This window comes from Eschrichtius robustus, chromosome 2 (assembly GCF_028021215.1).
Source record: "Eschrichtius robustus isolate mEscRob2 chromosome 2, mEscRob2.pri, whole genome shotgun sequence".
Taxonomy (NCBI): domain Eukaryota; kingdom Metazoa; phylum Chordata; class Mammalia; order Artiodactyla; family Eschrichtiidae; genus Eschrichtius; species Eschrichtius robustus.
This window is the reverse complement of record NC_090825.1, coordinates 33,708,265-33,731,749: the sequence shown is the minus strand read 5'-3', so window position 1 is coordinate 33,731,749 and position 23,485 is coordinate 33,708,265. Positions and strand designations below refer to the sequence as shown.

The following is a 23,485-nucleotide window of genomic DNA, read 5'->3' as shown; positions in this document are numbered from 1 at the left end:
GTGGTTAAGACTCCACACTTGCAGAGCTTCCATTGTAGGGGATGTGGGTTGGATCCCTGGTCAGGGAACTAAGATCCCACATGCCATGCAGCACAGCCAAAAAAAAAAAAAGAAGAAGAAGACGAAGAAGAATGAGGAGGAGAAGGAAAAGGAAGGAAGAAGAGAAGAAAAAAGGGGGGAGGGAGAGGAAGAAAAAATTTTCTTGATCCAGTAGGTACAGAACTTTCCTTTTCAATCAAATTTCTTAAAGTGTCCACTTCCTCACTTTCCATTCACATCTCAACCCTCCCCAGTCTGGCTTCTGTGCCCTTTTCTCCCTAAAGCTGTATTGACAACAACCACACAACGCAAGGGGTCACATCTCAGTTCTTACCTTACTGATCTTTGGCCAATGTTGCAAGAGGTCCCAGGAACCTAAAGCAATATCCCAGCACACACCATATCATTAGTGATTTTTTTCTTCTTTCTTGTGGGCTACAAATGAGAATAGTAAATGACGAATGATTCCGTGTTGTTATTAAGCAAGAAACAGTGCTGACACCTGGCAACAGATGAAATATGCATGCATGCAAAGCTCTTGTTAAAAAAATCTCTCCACATCCAAAATTAATGTCCATCCTAAAGGAAATAAAAGAGTCAAAACATTTCTCCCTTTTTGAAGCAGACTCTCAAGAATTATAGCAAAGCTTCCCTGGGTCTGCTTTCTCACAAAGGGAGAGGGGGAGAAGTAGGTGTGTCCAAGACTGCTCAGACACTGAAAGAAGAAGAAATATTTTTCACAAATAACTTGTGCCACTTCAGGTCCTCCAGGAAGCAGATGCTAAGATAGAATTCAAGTCTGTGAAAAGTCTGTGCCACAGAAAGGGAGGAGGGAGCAGAAGTGGGGAGAGCTCATACTGCCTGCAGGTCAGACAAGGCAAGAAAGAAGGGAGGGGGCACTGGTGAGGAAGAGCATCGGACTACACTGCAGCTCAGAGAAAGTCTCAGCCAGGCCAACAAGGAGCCCCAGAGCCAAGACTGCCTGGCAGGGTCCCCACACGTGGGAAGGACTGGCCCAGCTCCGGGACCCTCACCATGCTGAGTCCCTGACTCGGAGCAGCCTGCCCAGAGTGCGGTTTCTGGACCACCGCAGTGGGTCCCTACAGAGGGCTCTTGGCCGGCGACTCTCCTCACAGCAGGATCCCCAGCAGCACACTCCCAGGCTGCCCAGGACTGAACTCGGCTGGTTACTATTTGAATAATTTTAATATGGTTTGGGCAGAATAAAGAGGCAACAGAATAATCCTTTGACAGTTCTATCTCTTCGTTTCTGAAACTTTCATCTCATTCCTTATCTTAAAAACACCAAAAGTAGGTCTAGTCTAAAGGTAAGGAAATTGGCCCTAATTTGATAGGACAGTCTCTGCTGACTTCCTGAAACACCCCACCCAGAGCTTCCAGGAGCCCGTCTCGGCTCTTCTTCCCCATCCAGTCCTCCTCTGCGTACATCACTGATCCTCTGCCTGTCCCTTAAGTTCTGCCCTTCCTCAAGCTGCGCCTGTCACTCTGTCCACACTACCTGGGCTACTGCTGTGATGGAATGATATTTGAAGTATTAACTGATGCAGTTTTTTATTAATAATATTTCCTCCTCTCTTGCATGATCCCTTCACCCATCCGATTATGGGAAGTGTGACAGATACTAAACACATGCGGTATTCGAATCTCTCTTTGGGTTTTATTGCTCACCTGGGGCCTAGGGGTAGGGTTGGGGGTTTACCCAGAACTGGGGATAAGGGGCAGGGGCCCTCTGGATAATATGCACGTCTCAGTATCTTCATCTATTCTCCTTTCTCTCTGCCTCTGCATCCCAGAGAAACTGATCTGGTCTGCGAGGCTTAGCGATGCAGGGCTGTCAAATCAGGACCCGAGCCAAAAATTATAGTGCATTAATCACTAGTAAAGTTGTCTCCCGTGTTCCCCAGGCACAGACTTGCCTAGGCTGTGACTTCCCAACCGCTCTTGCTGGCTGTGAACCCAGGGAATGGAGGTGAGCTCCCTGGGAGTCCACTTCCCCAGACTTTTCAAGGGCTCCCATTTTCTGTGGTCTCTCAGACCAGGCCTGTACATGCTGAGAAATGGGTCTTGGTGGTCTCCCAAAAGTTTTATCCATGTGACGTCCCTGAGCAGTTCTTGAAAATTTCATATATCTTTCACCTGAATAAAATCTCTGAGGTTGGAAGTACTGAATCCCAAAACTTTACCTGGACTAGGGGCCCTTGTATTCTGAAAGGGTGAAGGATGGAAACTCTGAGAACTCCGCTCTAACCAAAACTGTGAGACCATAACCCATGGGGCTGTCAAAGAAACACGGTAAAAATTACCTCCAATTCTGGTTGGTAAAGGACGGCAGTTTTTCAGAAGAGGCATGAATACTGGGGTGAGATGGAAATTCTGAAGATTTTGGCTGATCTCACATCTAGCCTCAGCCTCTCTTACTGACATCTAAGTGGGGCTTTCAGATGAGTTGTTTGGCTGACTGTGTCTTTGTGGTCCCTCATCTTCAGCTGTTCCAGCCAAGTTTTCAGTAGGGGAAACTTGAATCCCCTGCATGTTCTCAAAGTCGTGGTCTATCTGTATCCCCAACTCCCTGGCCAGGGGTGCAATGTCCTCCACAGACACACATCTGAGTGAAGAGGACATCACTTCTTTCAGGGCAGCTTGAAGACCCTCCATGTTCCTCCCTCTCTCTCCAGCTTCCTCCTCCTCCCAAAACAGTAGTTGTGATGGCTTCAACTTCAGGATCCTCTGGAAAATCTGAGCCTCCTCATTCTCCCTGGCCTGGGGACTGAGGACAAAGTAGCATCTTTCAATGGCAGCTTCCCCTAAAAACATTACCAAGTCCCATTCCTTCTCACCTAGGCAGTCAATGAAAAAAAAACACAGCTGAGGAAACTTCCATCAAGAAACCAAACTGTGTCCAAAAACTTTCTAGATCCCCACGAAGGTTGGCCACAGCAACAGCTTTCTGGAAAAAACTGGGGTTTTCCTTTAGACCATCACTATCAGGAAAACTCCATGTTACCTCAACCAGGCCATCAGAGATCTGCTGGGGAAGCACCAGAACAGGCAAATCCTGATGGAGAAAGATTTTGTGTGATTTCAGGTGGGCAGGGCTGAGCAGTGTGTTGAGGATTCTGGACTTGGAGAAGCTACAGTATCCGAGACGCACAAAAGAGATGACAGGCATCTTCATGAGAGTCAGAAATTTTCTGTATCCCCTGTAGGCCTTCCTGAAGACTGCATTGACTGCTCCTTCACAATGTCCTTCATGGCCCCCAGCATTAAAATGCTTTTGTTCTTTTCTGCATCTGGCAGTAGCAGGGAAGGGCAAACTGGCACTGATACATGTTTGACATGACTTCACGTTGCAAAGAGCTATCTGAATACAGCACAGAGGCACAAAGGACATCAAGGGGATTAATGGTTTCTGTTTCTCTAATTTCCAAATTCTCTACTCCAGTCAAAAATTCCCCTTTGCTATCTTCACCCAGAACCTTGTGTCTGAGGATTGAATCTCTGACTGTCATATCCAGTGCTTGAAGTTTCATCAGGAAGTTCCAGGCTAAGTCACCTGGAGTCTCAGTCACCCACCTACATCCTCGGTCTAAGAAGAATTGTTTAACGAAATCTGGCAGAAGCTTTCTGCTTGTATCTGGGTTTAAACAGGACAGGACATCTTTAAACACTTTTTTCTTTCTGTAGGAAAGAAGATAGTCAGTGAACGTCGTGTTCAGCATCTAAGCTTCCTTCAATGACTTTTTAAATTAAATAAGTTATTGACATTTTCATTGAAAAAAAAAGATGAAACAATACAAGTAAAGTTCTCTTTCATTGCTCTGTCAATTCTATTTCCTTCTAAGAGATATGTCAATGTAGTATGGTACATATCCTTCCCATCCTTTTTTCTACGCAAGTACATAAGTATGTTTGCATATGTAGAAATACACAGTTTGGTTTAATGGATGCTATTTTATTTTATAAATGATATTATACTGAATGATTCTTCTTCAGTATAAAACTTCTTTTTACTCAGTGGTATTCCTTGCAAATTCTTCCAAGTAAGTATATATAGAGACCTACTTAATTCATTTTAGCTAATCCATTGTACTTCATGGTTTGGAAGAACCATTATTTATTTAACAATTGTCTACTGGTGATCATTTAGGTTTTCCAATTTTTTTGGCTAATGTTTGTATGCAGCAATGAAAAACCCTGTTAAAGCTTCATTATACCCATGTATGAGGAATTCTCTAGGTTGATACCAATTTATTTCTTAAATGTTAACTCTTGCTAAAGTTTGGAGAAATGGAACATTTTGTTATCATTGACGTTTTCTCAGAATTTACATGTTGTACCTAATTTCTCCTGATGTCATTTTCTAATTTATCTTCTAGCCACTTCTTGGGAATACGGAGACAGTGCTTAGTAGAGAAAGAAAATCAGAGAGCATTTTCTGCTCCTGATGGATAGCAAATTAGCATAAGATTCTTGGATCCCCTATAAAAATAGCCTAGAAGAAACAGTAGAAGTGAGAGAAAGTATGGATTTCAAGAATTAACAAAAGTAAGGCTTCCCTGGTGGCGCAGTGGTTAAGAATCCACCTGCCAATGCAGGGAACACGGGTTCGAGCCCTGGTCCAGGAAGACACCACATGCCGCGGAGCAACTAAGCCCGTGCACCACAACTACTGAGCCCACGTGCCTAGAGCCCATGCTCCGCAAACAAGAGAAGCCACCACAATGAGAAGCCCACGCACTGCAACGGAGAGAAGCCCCCGCTGGCTGCAACTAGAGAAAGCCCACGCACAGCAACAAAGACCCAACACAGCCAAAAAAATAAATAAAATGAAAAAAAAAAAGAATTAACAAAAGTAACTCTAAGAAATCCTTGGATGGTCTGAAAGTTGCTTGAACTGGTATACATGGATAAAAAGGTGAGGGAGGAGTTAAGGCCAGCATGAAGGATTCCCAGAGGAGGCACTAAGAAGATGGGTTGCAGAAAGCATTTAATTTCTGCTCTTGCCTATCCCCTGCTTTTCCTTTGGACAACCATCCTCTGCTTCTTCAGCACAGAAATCAGTACTCACACAGCCCAAGCCAGATGCCTAACGTTGACAAGGTAGTAACAGGCTACTGTGGAGCAGTACAGTGATATACCTAATAAGCATAGAGATGGATGAAAAATTAAGAAGCAGTAATTTCTAGAACCCAATACCATTTATGTAAATTAAAAATTCATGAAAATAGCCCATGTAAGGCAAAAAAAAAATGATCAGAGATTTTAGCTACCACCCACTGAAAGGAGACTGAGTTTTGAATTTGAGTCCAGTCAGGTTAATTAGGAACTAAACCAACGAAAAAAACCCAAGATTCTTTGGAGAAGTTTCGCAATCCAGAGTCTCTATAACTGATCATACACAATGCATAGGACAAAATCCAAAGTTATAAGACATAGGAAGAAATAGGAAATGTAACGCACACTTGATAAATGGAGACCCACTCCAGGATGACCCAGATGTTGGATTTAGCATATAAGAATTTTAAAGCAGCTATCTTAACTATTTTCAAGAATGTACAATAAAATAAACCCATAATGAATGATTAAATAGCAATTCTCAGGAAAAAAAAACAGAAAGCATTTAAAAATTGAAATTCTAGAATTAAAAGTGACAATACCTGAATTTTTTCAAAAATCAGTAGATGGACTTAAAAGAAGATTGGAAATGACAGAAGAAAAATTCAGTGTACTTAAAGATATAGCAGTAGAAATGACCCAATCTAAAGAATAAAGAGAAAAAAATTTTTTTTTAAAATGAATGGAGCCTCAGGGACCTCAGGAAAGATACCAGAAACTCTAACACACATGTACTTGGAGTCTCAAAAAGAGAGGAGGGAGCAAGTGCGACAGAAAAATATTTGGATAAATAACAGCTGAGAATTTTCCAAATTTGGAAAAAAAATTCCAAATGTATAGATTCACAAACCCTACAGAAGATGAAAACAAAGAAAAGCACACCTAAACACGTCAGAGTTAACCGCAGAAAAAAATTTTAAGAAAAAAATCTTGAAATCAATCAGAAGAAAAGTAACACAACACTTAAGGGGGAGCAATGATAAAATGACAAGACTTAGCATCAGAAAGAATGCAAGCCAAATGACAGGAATGACATCCATAAAATACTGAAGGCAAAAAATCTCCAATCTGAAATTCATTGCAGCAAAAATATTCTGGATTGAAGGCAAAATAAAGACGTTTCAATAAACAAAAAATAAATAAAATTCTTCAGGATAACAGGAAATAAAATCAAATTAAAACTTTGATCTTCAGGAAGAAGAAAGGGCAGAGGAAATGGTAAATATATGGGTTCCTACCATCGACTGACCCCAACTAGTATAAGCTAGAAGGGAAGGGAGTTGATTGATATAGTCCATATACAAGTTGACCTTATACATTGCAGAGCACATAGGCAACGCCTTAAGTCTTCCTGAGACTTTGATTTGAGACACAATGTTGGGCGTGGGGGGCATAAAATTTAACATGACAAAAAGCATGAAGATCCTTCTCCTTTGAATCAGATGCATTTGGATTTTTTTTTTTCCCGGTTCCCAGCTGCATAGACAAATATTACAAAGGAAAGAGACAGAGGATAGCCACAGGCCTCCAGTCAACTAGAGTGGATTGGTAACCATTAGAACTATATTGCAGGTCATAACTACATTATTATTGAGACTTTTCTTGACCTATTTTCTTAAAGGTGTTAAATTGATTGCAAAAATAGCCCCAATTAATGGCTTTCTGGCATCCATACTTTTTGCAATACTACCTCGCAAAAGGTGGAGTCTATTTTTCCCCAACCCTTGAATTCGAATTAGTTTTGTGACTTGCTTTTGCCAACAGGGTGTGGCAGAATTGTATGCATTATGGGTTGAATTGTATCCCCCCCAAAAAGATATGTTGATGCTCCCAGTACTTCAGAATGTGGCCTTACTTGTGAATAAGGTCTTTACAGCGGTGATCAAGCTAAAATGAGATCATTAGGGTGGGCCCTAATGCAATCTGATCAGTGTCCTTATAAAAAGAGGAAACTTGAAAACGGAGACATGCACCAAGAAGATGGTCTACAAGCCAAAGAACACCTCAGGCTACCAGAAGCTGCGAGAGAGGGCTGGAACAGCTCCTTCCCTAGTGCCTTCAGAGAGAGTATGACCCTACCAACACCTTGGTTTCAGTCTTCCGGTCTCCATATCTGTGAAACAATATATTTCCCGTTGTTCTAAGCCACCATTTTGTAGTACTTTATTGTGGCAGCCCTAGGAAACCTATCATACAGATGGCGTGATAGTTCTGAGCCTAAGCCTAAAAATGCCTTCATTACTCTCTCTCTCTGTCTCTCTGACTACTCTCCCTCACCATAAGAATATGCCTCGCGGAGTCTGAGAACAAGTCCAGACTAGCTTGCTAGATGAGAGATGAGCCTATGCCAGCTGACCACAGATATAGGAGTAAACCCAGCGAAGACCAGAACTGCTCAGCCAACTATAGACACATGCACAATTATACACTCTTATGGTTTTAAGTGACCCTAATTTTGAGATGCTATGTTGAGATATTATTATTGTGATAAATAAATGATACAGAAAAATCATGCAAAACAAAACAATATCATGCAAGAAACACATAATATTACAATGTTACCTATGGAGGAAGGTGAATGGGAAATAGAGAAAAAAATGAAATAGATAAACAAAAGGGGCTTTTTGCAGAATAATGAGGGTAGTATGCAATGACTAATTAATTAATTCAACCCTATGCAACAACTGTAATATATTTAAAAAATTAAGAATGAGGTCTAAAAGCAACTATATATTGGGAAGGTACGGGGGTGGGACAAGAGCTGTGTTATGGGTTGAATTATGTACCCCTCAAATTCGTATGTTGAAATCCTAAGCCCCAGTACCTCAGAAGGTAATGGTATTTGGAAATGGTGTCACATGGTAGATGTAATTAGTTAAGATGAGGTCATTATGGTGAGCCCTAACCTAATATGACTGGTATTCTTATAAAAAGGGGAAATTTGAACATAGAGACGTGAACCCAGGAAGACAACCATGTGAAGATGAAGGCAGGTTGCGGGGGTAGGGTGAGGGGGGCGAGGGTGGAGGGGATGTTTCTACAAGCCAAAGAAGCCCAAAGATTTCCAGCAAACTACCAGAAGCTAGGAACAGATTCTTCTTTACAGCTTTCCAAAGGAACCAACCCTAGAGACACCTTGATTTCAGACTTCCAGCCTCCAAACTGTAGGACAATACGTTTCAATTGTTATTGTTTAAGCTACCGAGTTTGTGGTGCTATTTTGTTACAGCAGCCCCAGTAACTATGTCAAGGTGTGCTGAGGAGGAAATTACTCTTTTCTGACCCATAACTGGATTATGAATTCCCAGGATTTGGACTGAATGTGAGTTGGTAGTTACCTTCTCCTTCTGTACTCAGAACTTGGTGATGTTTATTTTCGCAGACAGTATCTCTCCAAATTAAGCATTTCTCATATTTTGAATTTTCATTGAGAAATATTCAAATTCAAGATTTCCTCATCAAAATGGCAATATATGGACTGGATCAAGACAAGCTTTATTTTGGGATTTTATCCATTTATCACAAATTCCTCTCCTGTTTCCACTTCAATAGTTAGGTTTATAACCCCCATATTCCATTGGTCACAAAGGAGCTAAAATGATTAAAAAGGCTTAATCTGAGGAACAGAAGGGAACAGCTAAAATCAGTGGTTATATGTATGATGGAGGTGACTGCAGAAACCTTTAAGTTGATAGTCAATATTTACTTTAGCTTATACTGTCCACTGTTCCTAGGTCCTGGGTTTTCCTCCCTGTCAACACTCACCTCTGAGGCAATTCCGAGTTAGAGAGGTCCAAGAAATTTTTGTGTAGCTGCTTTTCTGCTGCCATCTGGTGCCTTTCCTCAGCCCCTCTCCCCATTATGTCATGGCAACCTAAAAATAAGTTGTTGCCTAAGTAACTACACACACATCATTCCCATACCTTCCATACTTTTCTCCTCTTCCTCCTCCAATGACATGCCAGTTTCTGAATCCCCATAATTCTGTTCTTCATCAGAGAACTCCATGGTTTCAGAATACAAAGAGTCCTCTTTGCTGTCATAGATAATGCACTCTGGGTCATCATAAGCATCCTTTTCCACGGGGGTGTCTCCATCTTCAGAGTACCCAACAGATTCTAGATATTCCTCTTTTCCTAAGTGTAAAAAATCATCTGGCTCCTCATATTTCTGTTCATCCTGTAAATACTCAATAGTTGCTGGAAATTCATATTCAACATTCTCAACCAATTGCAGAGATGTGAATTTTGGTGTGTTGTATTCCTTCTCATTTTCCCTTGAGGACCAAGCAGTTTCCTGATAACCAGCCTTCTTGTCCGTGAAAGACTCAGAGGTTTCCAAATCCAAGTGTTCTTTCTCTTTGAAGGACATGGTGATCTCAGGATCCTCAGGCTCTTTCTCTCCAGGAATAAAAAATACCTTCCCTGCTTACCCCCAAAGGTTGCGGTGGCTCCATATACTCATGTTTTAAAAGTTCTGGAAAGAATAGGAAAGGTTGGGGGATTTTTATTTTCTTTTTTGAAATTAACAGATGTTATAATAACTTGACTTTCCATGACCTCAAAGCATCATCTCCTTTATTTCACTGGACAACAGGAATACCTACCACCTCCTACATAAATGGCAACGACTCAACTGTCAGAACTTTCTCCCACTGAAAAATATCAGATCACACTCCTGCCTTGCTCAAAAGTTCAAGTCTTTCACAGCAAACTCAAAGGGTAAATGAGTGAAATAGAAAACTTGAATCCTGTGTTTACTTGTGGATTTACTGTGACCCCAAACCAGCTCAGACTACATAAGGCCATTGCTAACAAAATCTGATCCTAATCATTTCTAATCAAGAAGCAAATAACTCTGATTTGGAATAAGTCCTGGAAATAACAAGACCTGTTCCTCTAAGCGTACAGGTCCTGTACTACATTAGAGACCATTAACATTAATCTTTTTATCTGAGCCTCTGCCTCTCTAACATCTCTTAAAATAATCTTCACTATTTTTTAGAAAAGGAGCTACACCTGTCTCTGGTAGTAATTTATAGAACTGCTAAAGAATTCATTCTCGAAGAAGTGCACCCTCATTTGCCACTAATTATCTTTGAACGTTGAAAAATTAGAATTTGATTTGCTCCAGAAAACTAAGGATCTGCTGGCATTCTTCTCACAGAGAAAACGAAGTTGTGGACTCTCCTGGTGGTGCAGTGGTTAAGAATCTGCCTGCTAATACAGGGGACACAGGTTTGATCCCTGGTCCGGGAAGATCCCACACGCCGCAGAGCAACTAAGCCCGTGTGCCACAACTACTGAGCCTGCGCTCTAGAGCCCACCAGCCACAACTACTGAAGCCCGCACGTATAGAGCCTGTGCTCCTCAACAAGAGAAACCACTGCAGTGAGAAGCCCATGCACCTCAATGAAGAGTGGCCCCCGCTCGACGCAACTAGAGAAAACCCACACACAGCAAAGAAGACCCAACGCAGCCAAAAATAAATTTAAAAAAAAGAAGTTGCTAATCTACCACATAGGTGTGTTAAAAATTATTTTTCCTATATTTTCAAAATGGCTATACTAAGTGAAAAATGCAGCTTTTGGTCTTGAGGTTGTTAATACTCATGAATTCACTTACTTCATAAGGAAATCCTGATGTGTCACTAACAGTAGTCTCTTTCCAACTATGAGTATTTCAGAATTTCACTGCCAGAATAATAAGTTTATACCAGCACTAAAACAAGTGCAGGTTTTGGGGACTTCCCTGGTGGTGCAGCGTGTAAGACTCCACGCTCCCAATGCAGGGGGCCCGGGTTTGATCCCTGGTCAGGGAACTAGATCCCACATTCATGATGCAACTAAGAGTTAGCATGCCACAACTAAGGAGCCCACCTGCCACAACTAAGACCCAGCACAACCAAATAAAATAAATAAATATTAAAAAAAAAAAAACAACAATTGCAGCTTTTGGATTGAGTTTGAACAAACAATTATAAATCCCCTAAAACAATAAGATACATCATTCCCTGCATTTTAAATCTTGGACACGTTTCCCTTTTATCATATTTCAGTGAAAATTATCTGCAGGAGAATGACAAATGAAAATAAAAAGTAAAAATTTTCTTTTTTTTCAGGAAATCTCCCTCCTCCCTCTCAGCCCAAAAAAGTGTAGAAATTTAACTTACCATGATTTAAGTGATTTAAGTCCCAAATGGTAGCTGACTCTGAAAAAGTACTAAGTAAACAGTTGAGAAAAAGCTGACCGCTCACTTCTCCCTTTTTCTGTACCAAAATTAACAGCTTCCAACTTTTCTTCATGGGATCTGTAATATTCTCCAGAATCTCATACTCTTCCTCAGAAATTAGCCTCCGAGAGGTTAATGTATCTAAGATACAATCAGGATCTTGTTGGAGGATTTCAAGTAACTTTTTTCATTCTTTTTCTATGATTTCTGAGGGAACACTCCCAGTAGCCAATGTTTCTGTTTTCTGCAGAGTAGGAAATGAACTATGAAATAGTTCCAATGCATAAATACAAGTTTTGGGGGGTTTTTTTGGTTTTGGTTTTGGTTTTGTTTTTTTTAAGGCAAAGAGTAATTCTATTTGGCAAAGAATAACTATGTCAATGACGCCTAGTGTTGGAGAGGGTGGACAGAAACAAGCCAAAGCAGCGGGGGAACCCAGCCCTCAGCCCCCACGGACCCTGGCTCCCTGTAGATTATTTATCGTTTTTTGATGACTTGACTCAGTTTCATATGACTTAGCCCCTGAGAACTCCTCTGAGTCAACTCCTCTGAGAAGCCTCTCTTGTACTTCAGATTGGACTAGGTATTCTCTACTCTGAGCTCTATCTGCGATAATAAGAATGTGAATTGATTAACCCTTTTGTAGAGAAATCTGTCAATATGCAGCAATAAATAAATAAATGTGACAGATAAAAATCAAAATTCATACCATTCAGTGCAGCAATCCCACTGCACTGAATAGGAAATTATCTTATGGAAATAATCAGACAAATGCCCAAAGATGTATGTGCAAGAATCTGCATTACAACATTTTTATAATAGCAGAAAATTGAAAATAACTCAAATATCCACAAATTGGGGGTTTATGGAACAAATGTTGATACATCAACAGTGGTGTTACCTAATCAGGTCTGGCTGTTCACCACTCAAAAAATCAATACTTGAGGGACTTCCCTGGCTGCGCAGTGGTTAAGAATCCGCCTGCCAATGAAGGGGACCCGGGTTCGATCCCTGGTCCGGGAAGATCCCACATGCCCATGTGCCACAACTACTGAGCCTGCGCTCTAGAGCTCACGAGCCACAACTACTGAAGCCTGCGCGCCTAGAGCCCATGCTCCACAACAAGAGAAGCCACTGCAATGAGAAGCCCGTGCACTGCAACGAAGAGTAGCCCCTGCTCGCTGCAACTAGAGAAAGCCCGTGCACAGCAACAAAGACCCAACACAGCCAAAAATAAATAAATAAATAAATAAATGTAAATAAAAAATCAAAAAAAAAATGAGAGAGAGAGACAAACGTTGGTAGAAAGGAAAGTTGCTTTTAATCAGAATGCTGGCAATCTGGGGAGATGGTGGACTCAGTGTCCCCAAAAACCACCTCTGAAACTTATGCTTGGCCATGAAAGTTTTTATAGGGAAAAAGGGAAGTAATCTCAGTTAATCACTGAGATAGGGGGTGGGAGTCATCGCCATCCCCCACTGTGTGCAGACTTGTATGCAGGCTTGTCAACTTCCTGTGATTTTTCTTTAGATGCTATCTTGTTCACACAGTTTGTTCGCAAGATTACTGAAGGGGAAGCTAGGGAAGAGATCTGGCCATCTGTTAATTACTTATTCTTCATTTCAACTTCTTTGATCTATAGAAAGAACCAACAGATTACGCAAGGTATTGTGTGATCAAGATTTGAAAGGCACGCTAGGGCTGGAGATGAGTAGAGCATGGGGGGCGCCTGGTTTAAGGTTAGTGACAAGGCAAAAGGGCCTCCTGCAGAGAGCTCTTTCCTGCAAAAAGCTTTCTCCTGCCAAAAGCTGCTTACAAATCCCCACTTGTCAGAACATCATTCCATTTCTACGGGATCATGGGCGAAGGTCTGTCTTCTGTAACTTCTTCATTCTGACAAAGGGCACCGTATTCTTAGAGTGGAAGATGTCAGCATGGGTTTGCAGCATCTCTTTGCTGACAATTTTAGTTGCCCACTTACATATGCAGGCAGAACAAGCTACAATTATTTTGATGCCCACCAAGATATACATTATTATGAGCAATAGTGTTAATCCCATTCTCTTAAGGCCAGTTCTTGGAATTGTACTAGCCATAGATTCAGTACTGCTCAAGGTGGAGCAGCTTATGTCATGGCTACAGTCTAGTCATCATGCAGTTAGCTTTTCCCCTCTGGTGGCAGTTATAGTATCTGTGAAACAACTCAGGAATGTGCATCAGACACTGAGTCTGTGACTCTATTGTCCTAATCATTAACGGCTTGAGCTTGCTGTTTTGCGACTCAGGGAGGCTTGGGAGACTTCAGCTTTTCTATAAACAAGAGGCAGGAGACATGAAGGAGCCTTTGTGCTTGGGGTGGGGTGGGAGCGGGGTGCAGAGTTCTGCTCAGTTCAATGCAATACCAAAATGAAGTTAAAAGTGATGAAGTAGGGACTTCCCTGGTGGTCCAGTGGTTAAGACTTCACCTTCCGAAGCAGGGGGTGCGAGTTCGATCCCTGGTCGGGGAGCTAAGACCCCACATGCCTCACGGCCAAAAAACCAAAACATAAAAGAGAAGCAGTATTGTAACAAATTCAATAAAGACTTTAAATAAATACATAAATTAAATAAAGTGCAAAAGCTACAAAACCGTTCTGCCCTCATCCCATATACCACAAAAAAAAAAAAGAAAAAAAAAGGATGAAGTGAATCTACACATATTGACAAGTAGTGATATCCATAATATATTATGGAAAACAGCAAGTTATAGATCCCATTTTTTTTTTTTTTTAACTAGAACTGAAACAAGGAACAGGAATTTTTTTTTTTTTTATATTTATTTATTTATGGCTGTGCTGGGTCTTCGTTTCTGTGCGAGGGCTTTCTCCAGTCGTGCCAAGCGGGGGCCACTCTTCATCGCAGTGCGCAGGCCTCTCACTATCGCGGCCTCTCCCGCTGCGGAGCACAGGCTCCAGACACGCAGGCTCAGCAATTGTGGCTCACGGGCCCAGCCGCTCCGCGGCACGCGGGATCCTCCCAGACCAGGGCTCGAACCCGTGTCCCCTGCATTGGCAGGCAGACTCTCAACCACTGCGCCACCAGGGAAGCCCTAAATCCCATTTTTATTTAAAAAGTTAATATGTGTATAGTGTATGTATACAATATGTGTATATACATATACATTATATTTTAAAGAAGACAGCCAGGAAAGAGATACTCCAATTGTAACACTGGTATCTCTGGTGATATGATTACAGTGGTATTCATACCTTCTACTTTAAACATTTCTATTTATTTTAATAGTTTACATTTTTTGTCTTGTTAGCTGACTTTAATTTTTTAAAAAACTATCTAGTTGGTTTTTATTTTCAGTTATAGTTCACAAGAACCTGAAAACAATCTAAATAACTATCAACAGGATACTGGATGAGTAAACTGTGGTATCTCATATAATGTAATATACAGCATTGAAAAAGAATGAACTTCAGTGACCCACAGTATATATAAATAAATCATAACAATATTAAGGGGAAATTTTAAGTCCTCAAATATTATATGCTGCATGAAACCCTTTTTAAAAAGCTCAAAATAATGTAAATACAGACATACACACACATTTTAGGAATACACATGGAATCAATATAATTATATAAAATGAGAAGTAAGGAAATGAACTTCAGAAGGATGGCTACCTTGCTTAGGGGAGGCTAGGGATGGGATGGGATTGGAGGACAGGGAAATCATGGAGTTAGACATAGGATATCATCTGGGAATGAGTTTATAGGTGTTTATTAAATTATTAAAGGTAAATAGTTAAACATGTAAGTGAAAGCAGGCCATGCATGGACCAATGCTGAGCATAACCAAGGATAATGATTCATTAAATTCTGGTGTCCCTAAGGTTGAAAAAGAATAAGAGAATCCATATATGACATTAAAAATTAACTTTAGGTTGAGAGTTTTAAAATGTGTCACAAAGGTATGGGTTTCAAGAGATGTATCCCACCTAATACTAACAATTTGATTGGCAATGTTAGTAGGTTTGCCAATCTTTTCTTTTAATTCAACTTGGTTGGTAAGGTATTCTAATAACCAGCTTCTCAAACCCCATCTCCTCCCCACTGCTCCCCCTAAATACCCTCCTCTCCCACAAGAACTTGCTCCAGGAGATCTCAAAGCTGATGGGAAGAAAAGTGTTTATTTGAAGTTACATATTTCACAGTAAAATTTAAATTTAGGGGAGGAAGTTTAAATTCAGTTCCTTGGTAACAGGAAATCTGCATTGCACACACTTAGAATGCAAATGGAAGTGAACAGGAGGGAAGGGGGCAGGGCAAAACCTTTAAAAGAATGACATAGCCTGAGGACATGATATAAACTAATTAGAACCAAATAGGTCCAAGATGGTAGACCAGTCTAATTCCACTAGACCTTGAGCCTCAGTATATGCTCATTGTAACACATCTGCAAGCTAAATGACACATCCATAGGCGCCATGACAGTTCCAAGGCCAACCATAAAGGTCAAAAAGTAGGCCTGGGCTTCCCTGGTGGCTCAGTGGTTAAGAATCTGCCTGCCAATACAGAGCACACAGGTCCGAACCCTGGTCCGGGAAGATTCACATGCCGCGGAGCAACTAACCCAATGCACCACAACTACTAAGCCTGTGCTCTAGAGCCCGTGAGCCACAACTACTGAGCCCGTGTGCTGCAACTACTGAAGCCCGTGCACCTAGAGCCTGTGCTCGGCAACAAGAGAAGCCACCGCAGTGAGAAGCACGCGCACCGCAACGAAGAGTAGCCCCTGCTCGCTGCAACTAGAGAAAGCCCGCACGCGGCAACGACCAAAGCAACCAAAAATAAATAAATACATTTATTAAAAAGAAAAAAAGTAGGCCCAATTCCTGGAAATCCCCACCCCTTCCCCCAAATAGCTGGAATACTCCTCCTACTCATTAGCCTATGAAATTACCCACCCATAAAAAACCTGACAACCCCATACCCTGGTGCCTTTCTCGCCTTCTGAGACGGCCTACACTCTTGTCTGTGGAGCGTGTTTCTCTCTAAATAAATCCACTTCTTACCTATCACTTTGTCTCTCACTGAATTCCTTCTGTGATGAGACATCAAGAAAAGACCGTGAGTCTAAATCCTGAGATCAGGTGTGTGATCTCAGTTAAAACACCGCGGGTTCGAGCCCCAATCTGAGTTACACGGTTTCAGAAGTGAGCTGGGGGAATGGTGGCCAGGAGATAAAGATTTGAAAATATATCCCTCACATCAAATACAGTGAAACAGGTGTAAAAAATTTGCTTGCAGCTAGGAGTTTAAATTATGTGATTTCTTTTAAAGAGAAAAGTCAGCACTAATTTTCATCTATTGTAGGAAAAAAAGGCAGGTCAAGAGACCTGAACTATATCAGAACAATAGATGCAAGATTTATGAAGTCTCTATCACTCTCTGCTAAATGGCAAAACACCATAAGTAACAGCAGAGATTGCAACAGGGAAGAGCCAATTTTGACTCCATGTTGGATCTGTTTCTTTGACTTTAGCACTTGCTTTTCGTAGCTTTTGTTATTATAATCATACATAATGGACTGCCTCAGGGAAGCCTACCCACCTGTGAATGGCTGCAAGAAAGAAGAAATTAACCAACCCCTCCCCAGGCTGGTCACTCCAGAAGATGTTTACCCTTTTTACTTTACTTCCTCCCCGAATCTCCCTCTCTATTTTGCCTTTTTACTTTACTCCCCTCTCTGATTCTATGAAAGAAACTGGCATCCAGACCCCGCTAAGATGGTTTTTTGGGGACCCTAGTCCGCCATCTTTTCAGTCCGCCGGCTTTCCAAATAAAGTCGTATTCTTTGCCTCAACACCTCGTCTCCCAGTTTATTGGTCTGCCGTGCGGCAAGCAGAGAGCTTGGACTCTGTAACAAGATCATCTGTTTCAGAAGTCATTCTACTCCCGACTTAAACCTGGCATTTGGATAGAAATCTGGAAATTCTAAACTGGCTTCATAGGCCTCTATAGAGCCAAGGGCCTACCTGACCAGGGCCAGAATGGTGTGATTTCAAGCACACCAAAAAGGGAGAGGAGGAAAAATATTTCACTCTGATGTTTACAGTTTGGGGAATGTCTGGGGTAAAAGAGACTCGGACATAGTGCCTGTCACACCATTTGTGTCCTCAGTGGTTGCTACCTGTCCTACCCCTCCTGAAACCGAGCAGCACCCTGTGGGGCCCTCCTGGGTACAAAAGCCTTTCCATGTCCCCCTTTTCTTGTCTGTAGGAAAAAGGCTTCAGCCTCCTAGATCTTCGCTGCTGTGTTCCAAAGGGTAGATTCGAACAGTTACTAATTAGGGAAGTGAGGGAATGCAGAAACAAAAGAAAGGCAGTCAAGAAACAACAGTGCAGCGATAAAGCAGAGTCCTAGTTACTCCCCAATGGATATACATAGTGATCTGATACAAATTTTTGAGTTCTGCTATGGGAACTAAGGCCCCCAGGTGGAGGTGGAGGGTGGCTGAGCGCAAGATTCCTGGAACACCACTCTCTTACCTCACCACCAACCAATCAGAACCTGGAACACCACTCTCTTACCTCACCACCAACCAATCAGAACCTGGAACACCACTCTCTTACCTCACCACCAACCAATCAGAACCTGGAACACCACTCTTACCTCACCACCAGCCAATGAGAAGAAAGTCACATGCCCTGCAGCCCTTATTTTGCCTTTAAAAACTCTTCCCTGAAGGAATTCCCTGGTGGTCCAATGGTTAGGACTTTGGGCTTTCACTGCAGAGGGCCAGGTTCAATCTCTAGTCGGGAAAATAAGATCCTGCAAGCCGCGCCATAGGGCCAAAAAATAAATAAATGATTTTTAAAAAAAACCCAAAAAATTCTTCCCCCAAAACCACTAGAGAGTTCAGGTCTTTTGAGCATGAGCTGCGCTGTCCTCCTTGTTTGGTCCTTTCTCTGCTCCAAACTCCAATGTTTCAGTTTGTTTGGCCTCACTGTGCCTCAGGCACACTAACTTGGGTTCAACAACAGTCTACACTGATCTCATTTGTCATAACACTTGTGCTAAGCAGAATAATGATCTTCCCCAAAGATGACACAACCTGTGAATACGTTACAAGGCAAAGGACAGTTAAGGCTGCTAATCAGCTGACATGGAGATGAGAGAATTATCTGGGTGGGGCCAGAGTACTTACAAGGGCCTATTAAAAGATAAACAGGCATAGTTAAAATTTAAGTTTATTTTAGCAAAAATCGATCCAAAAAGGGCAGCACCAAACCGGAAGTGGTTAGTAACATTCTATGAGCCAGGGGAAGAAAGACTTTATAAAGTGTGAAGCAAAGAAAGGAAATTATTGGATTGACTGTAGCTTAAAGACTAGCTGGTGGTTTGTGATTATCGTCCTTAAGTGTAAAATACAGTATTGTCAACTGTAGATGCAGTATTGTGCTGCAGATCTCTAGAATGTATTCATCTTGCATAACTGAAACTTTATACTTGTTGATTAAATGTTTCGTATTAAGCCGTTACGTTTGTGGTAAATTGCTAGAATGGCAATGGGGAACTAATACAACACCTAATCCAGTTAAGTCTCCCCTGAACTGCAGTTTGGTCCAAACACCCAAATGTTGGCCTTCTCTCTCTCTCTCCCCTGGCTGCACCTCCCCCTGAACCCCCTACTCCCCACCTACCACTTCCATGAAGACAGGGACTATGTCCTGTAAATGTTTCTATTCCCAGTTTCTAGAAGAGCCTAGTACTGACTAGGCACTAATCAACTGTTAACCTGTCAAAATTAAACCTCTAATTCCTAGACGTCACCTTGTTCTGCTGGTAGTTAGTTAACTTTGCCAGTATTTCACAAGTGATAGGTCACGAATTCTGTTTCCTTTAGAAAGCACGCACATTTAGGATCGTTTTTCCCTAACTCTTAAATGTTTGGATATTTTATCCTTTTGCGAGGGTGGGGGCTTTCCTAGGCAAGAAGGTTACAAGTGGATTAGCGTTTATCAAGAAGGTCTGGGAACCACCAACATTAACACTATAGTGTTTTGAAGTACAGATGTCCAAGCCCCATCCAAAGCTGCTGAACCAGATTTCCTCACGTTAGAGTTTAGGAAACAATATTTAACAAGTTCCACGTCTGATTCCTTGGCATAACAAGATTGGGGATCAAATCATTTGCCTCTAAAGTACTACAGTTATAAAAAACATTATTTGCCTTTCTCTTCATATTCTGAGCCCAGCTCCGTCCTCCTAGCGACCTCTCAGCGATGATCAGCGTCAGCCGAAAGCTTCCGGCGGGACTGAGGAAGAACCTGGCGAAGAACCCCAGTCCCACCCCGAACCCTACACAGACGCCCACCCCGGGCCCAGAAAGCTGTGAGCCCCGCCCCTCTGAACCTTCTATTGGCCCCGCCTGGCTCGGGATCCTCCTCTCGGCCCCACCCACGCTGCAGCGACGGACGCTTGAGAGCGGTGCACCGCGCCCCGCCGGAAGTACTTTCCTGGGCGGAAGCTTCTGAGCGCGATATAGCGGAAGTGCCTTCTCTTTCGGTCTCTTTGGTCTCGGCGGCAGAAGCGAGATGGTGAGTGGTCTGCAAGGGCTCTCGGAATCGGCTTGCATCCTAGCGCTCTGCGCCGCGTTCCTTGCTGTCCGTGGGGGCCCGGCAAGGTTTCCGATAATGGGAGCCGGTGGGCAGGAAAGGGACATGCGGTGGCCCTCGAGAGGCAGAAGAATGGCCCCTATCTGTCTGGGAGTGCGGGGCTTGCAGTCGTGGAGCTGCAGCTGGTCTAGGCGCCTTGCTTCTGTCTGACCTTTGGGGAGCCCGCACAGCCCTGCTCTCCTATGGGAAAGGACAGAAGAAGCATAGTTTGAGAGTGTTGGGCTCTGTAAGCCAAGGAATCGTTGGCGGTGGTCCCTGGGCAGGAGCTCTTAGTTTTTGGAGTAGGGTTGGGTAGGAAAACCACGTTATCTCGTCTTTTGCATTATATCTTTTTTTCTTCTTTTTAATAATGTAGCGAATTTCAGAAGACAGCAACTCTTGCAGGGGGCTTTAGATGACGTGAAATTCCGGTAGAGGTTTCTGATTTAGCGTTAAAGAAAAGTCAGACTTTGCTGTGTTTATAGCATTTGAATTCTTAATACACTGCAGTCGATTTGAAAACATGTAAATAAAATAAATAAACCACATTTTAAAAAAAAAAGAAAACTCAAGACTCCCACAGTTGGAGACCCTGTGGTTGTCATGATGTTTCTTTAACTGAAAACGTAAGAACGTGTGTAGAAATTGCCAGATTGAAGAATCGTCTGTGCCCTTAACTTGTAGACGAAGGGAACGTCCTCGTTTGGAAAGCGTCGGAATAAGACGCACACGTTGTGCCGCCGCTGTGGCTCTAAGGCCTACCACCTTCAGAAGTCGACCTGCGGTAAATGTGGCTACCCTGCCAAGCGGAAGAGGAAGTGTAAGTGCATGTTTACTAGACTCTGGTAGAGTGTATCCTGACGTTGAGAATTGTCCCGTGTTTGTTTTGTACCTCAGTGGGGCATGACTGAGCATTAGGCGGTCCCTAGCAGAATGGGGCATCTGTATAGCGATGAAGTGGGGTTAAAACCCAGGGCAGGCATTTTTAAGTATATTGACTGACTGTGCTTACAAGGTGTGTGGGGAAAAACCTTATAGAACCTTCACCTGAATGTGTGTTTTAGATAACTGGAGTGCTAAAGCTAAAAGACGAAATACCACCGGGACTGGTCGAATGAGGCACCTAAAAATTGTATACCGCAGATTCAGGTACAGTTTTTATGTTTCAGTTGTAGTTGGTTCTGTGAGCTTGCATAATTATCCTCTCAACTGCCCTGGTTGGTGGGATGAGGTATTAGCAAGGAACTTTTCTCTTCTGCCACCATAACCTGCAGATCAGTTAGTTTAGATCTTGTGAATCTTTCAGTAAACAGTAGTATGAGCTATACATGCCGGGGCTTAGTTGGAGCTAGACTCCAGAAAATGTGATGACATTTGTTAGCATACCTACATTTCACTTTCCTACCAAAATTTGTCAAGATAATCATGCATAAAGGAGACTTTCCGGTTTTGTGGCTTTGGGCAAGTCTGCTCTAGAAAACTGTCAGTTGCTATTGGCGTTTGTGTAGAAAGAAATTTTATAGTCTTTTGTTACTTAAAGACAGGCCTTAGAGTTTTAATTTCAGCCGCCATCTAGACTTAACAGAGAAACTGCATTTTAGTGGTAGCTTTTGAGGGGTTAACCCATGTAAGGTCTCAGCTGAGGTGATTTCTTTGTTGGGGAGGGCGGTTGTCCTGTGCAGTGTAGGATATTTAGCAGAATTTCTGACCTCTACCGCTCAATTCCAGGTTTTCAAATTTTAAAAGACCTCAAGACAGTTTGGGCGTTTGTAAACACGACACCCTTAGATGTGCTTGTGTTCATGTGCTGAAGTGACCTTTCTTTGCGCTTTGCACTTCCTAATGTATAAGACTATTATACAGTAGTATGGGCTTAGGATTCAGTGGTCTGCTTGTTCAATGTAAGAGTTAAGAGCATGAATTGAAGCCAACTTTAACCTGTCTGTCCCTCAAAAAGAGGGATAACAGTACACTTCAAGTAGGTGTTAATATTAAATGAGTTAAGGTATAGAGTAGTTAAGCAGTTGAGAAAATGTCTACCATTAAACACATTGTTTTTCTTTGGCTAAAGGAGAGTAGGATCTCTGGCTCATACTTTAAGAACCCGTTTTCACAAATGCCTTAGGAATCTTAAGTGGTGGGGAAATGCTGGCCCAGTGATCAGTGCAACCAAATGTGTTGCCCTTTTTTCTTTATTTTTTCTAATTAAAGTTATCTGTATTCCTGAAATGGCTATCTTGAAGCAGAAGGAAGTAAATACTGCAGCTTATCAGTGATGTTGTAAAAATAAATGTCTGAACATATGAATTCAATATTGATTTCGGATTTAACTGAGATAAGCTCATAAAAATCTGTTTTAGCAAAAATTAAAATGTATGTGTTGGCATTGCTGAAGTAACTGTTCTTGTTTTTAACACGGTGCAGGCATGGATTCCGTGAAGGAACAACACCTAAACCCAAGAGGGCAGCTGTTGCAGCATCCAGTTCATCTTAAGGATTTCAATTATTAGTCACGCAATAAATGTTCCGGTTTTAAAAAAGTGTCTGGTGTGCTAAGGTATTTTTAATAGGCTTGTATCGATGATTTATATAGGTTTGCGAATGGGACAGCTTAAAATCAGATTTACTTGTTAAGTGGCTGTTCTGGAACAGTAACTTTTGAACTGGGTTGTGGTACTGCTTAAGAGGACAAGGAACAAGCAGAATTCCAGGATTCCTTCAAGCAGACAACACTGGCAGGTGATGTGAAGAATATAGTGAATTTACGTAGTACAATTCTTAGTACAACACATACGGATATTTAAAATGTTAGCATAAGTGAAAGAGCATAACTTAATTTCTTTTAGTAACATCTATGGTGTTTGGGGAGTGGTTGTCAATCGTGTACGATAGGCTTTGGAGTACCGGTGAGAACATGAAGGATAGGAGTTCAATGAATTCTATTTCAGAAAGGTGATTTTTTCTTTTTTCTTAAAATGTTTATTGGCGTATAGTTGGTTAACAGTATTGTGTTAGTTTCTGGTGTATAGCAAAGTGATGCAGCTATGCATATACTTTTTCAGATTTTTGGAAAGGTGATCTTAACTGTTGCTTGGCACCTAGGTTATAGGCTGTGCATGCCGTTTAAGGTGGTCAGCTAAGTGAAAAACTAAAGCAACCTGCTTAGTGTGAGTCAACAACAAAAGATGGAAGAAGGTTTGTAGGGCCACGGACAAATGCAGTGGATTGAGTAGAATGTAAAGGAAGGCCAAGTATAAACTAATATTTGTAGGCTAAAGGCAATGATAAATAGATCCCTGGAATTATTTTAACCCTTAGTTGGGTGATCATTGATTTTCAGTGCTCTGAATTTTTTTGCCTTGCTTTCCCAGTTCTGGTGTTACTGCTATACAGTTTTTTGAGGTGAAGACAAGGCTGAGTTTGTTGGACTGC

General features: G+C 41.9%; 2 protein-coding genes and 1 non-coding gene across 3 annotated transcripts; 2 read left to right on the top strand and 1 right to left on the bottom strand.

The window, feature by feature from the left end:
* Positions 1-1,918: 1,918 nt before the first annotated feature.
* Positions 1,919-13,126, bottom strand: CARD6 (caspase recruitment domain family member 6). Its single transcript, XM_068534804.1, is given in 10 exon segments — positions 1,919-2,238; positions 2,241-2,919; positions 2,921-3,252; positions 3,255-3,362; positions 3,365-3,734; positions 7,418-7,422; positions 9,099-9,592; positions 9,594-9,651; positions 11,347-11,650; positions 13,067-13,126. Coding segments are annotated over 10 exon segments (2,730 nt in total).
* A 6,781-nt stretch (positions 13,127-19,907) lies between these two features.
* Positions 19,908-22,593, top strand: RPL37 (ribosomal protein L37). Its single transcript, XM_068532509.1, has 4 exons — positions 19,908-19,996; positions 20,738-20,873; positions 21,118-21,202; positions 22,478-22,593. The coding sequence occupies exons 1-4, from the start codon at positions 19,994-19,996 to the stop codon at positions 22,545-22,547; spliced, it is 294 nt and encodes a 97-aa protein (XP_068388610.1). The 5' UTR covers positions 19,908-19,993; the 3' UTR covers positions 22,548-22,593.
* On the top strand, positions 22,317-22,395 carry LOC137760365 (small nucleolar RNA SNORD72). Its single transcript, XR_011073319.1, has one exon. It is a non-coding gene; the product is annotated as a small nucleolar RNA SNORD72 (small nucleolar RNA).
* Positions 22,594-23,485: the final 892 nt, after the last annotated feature.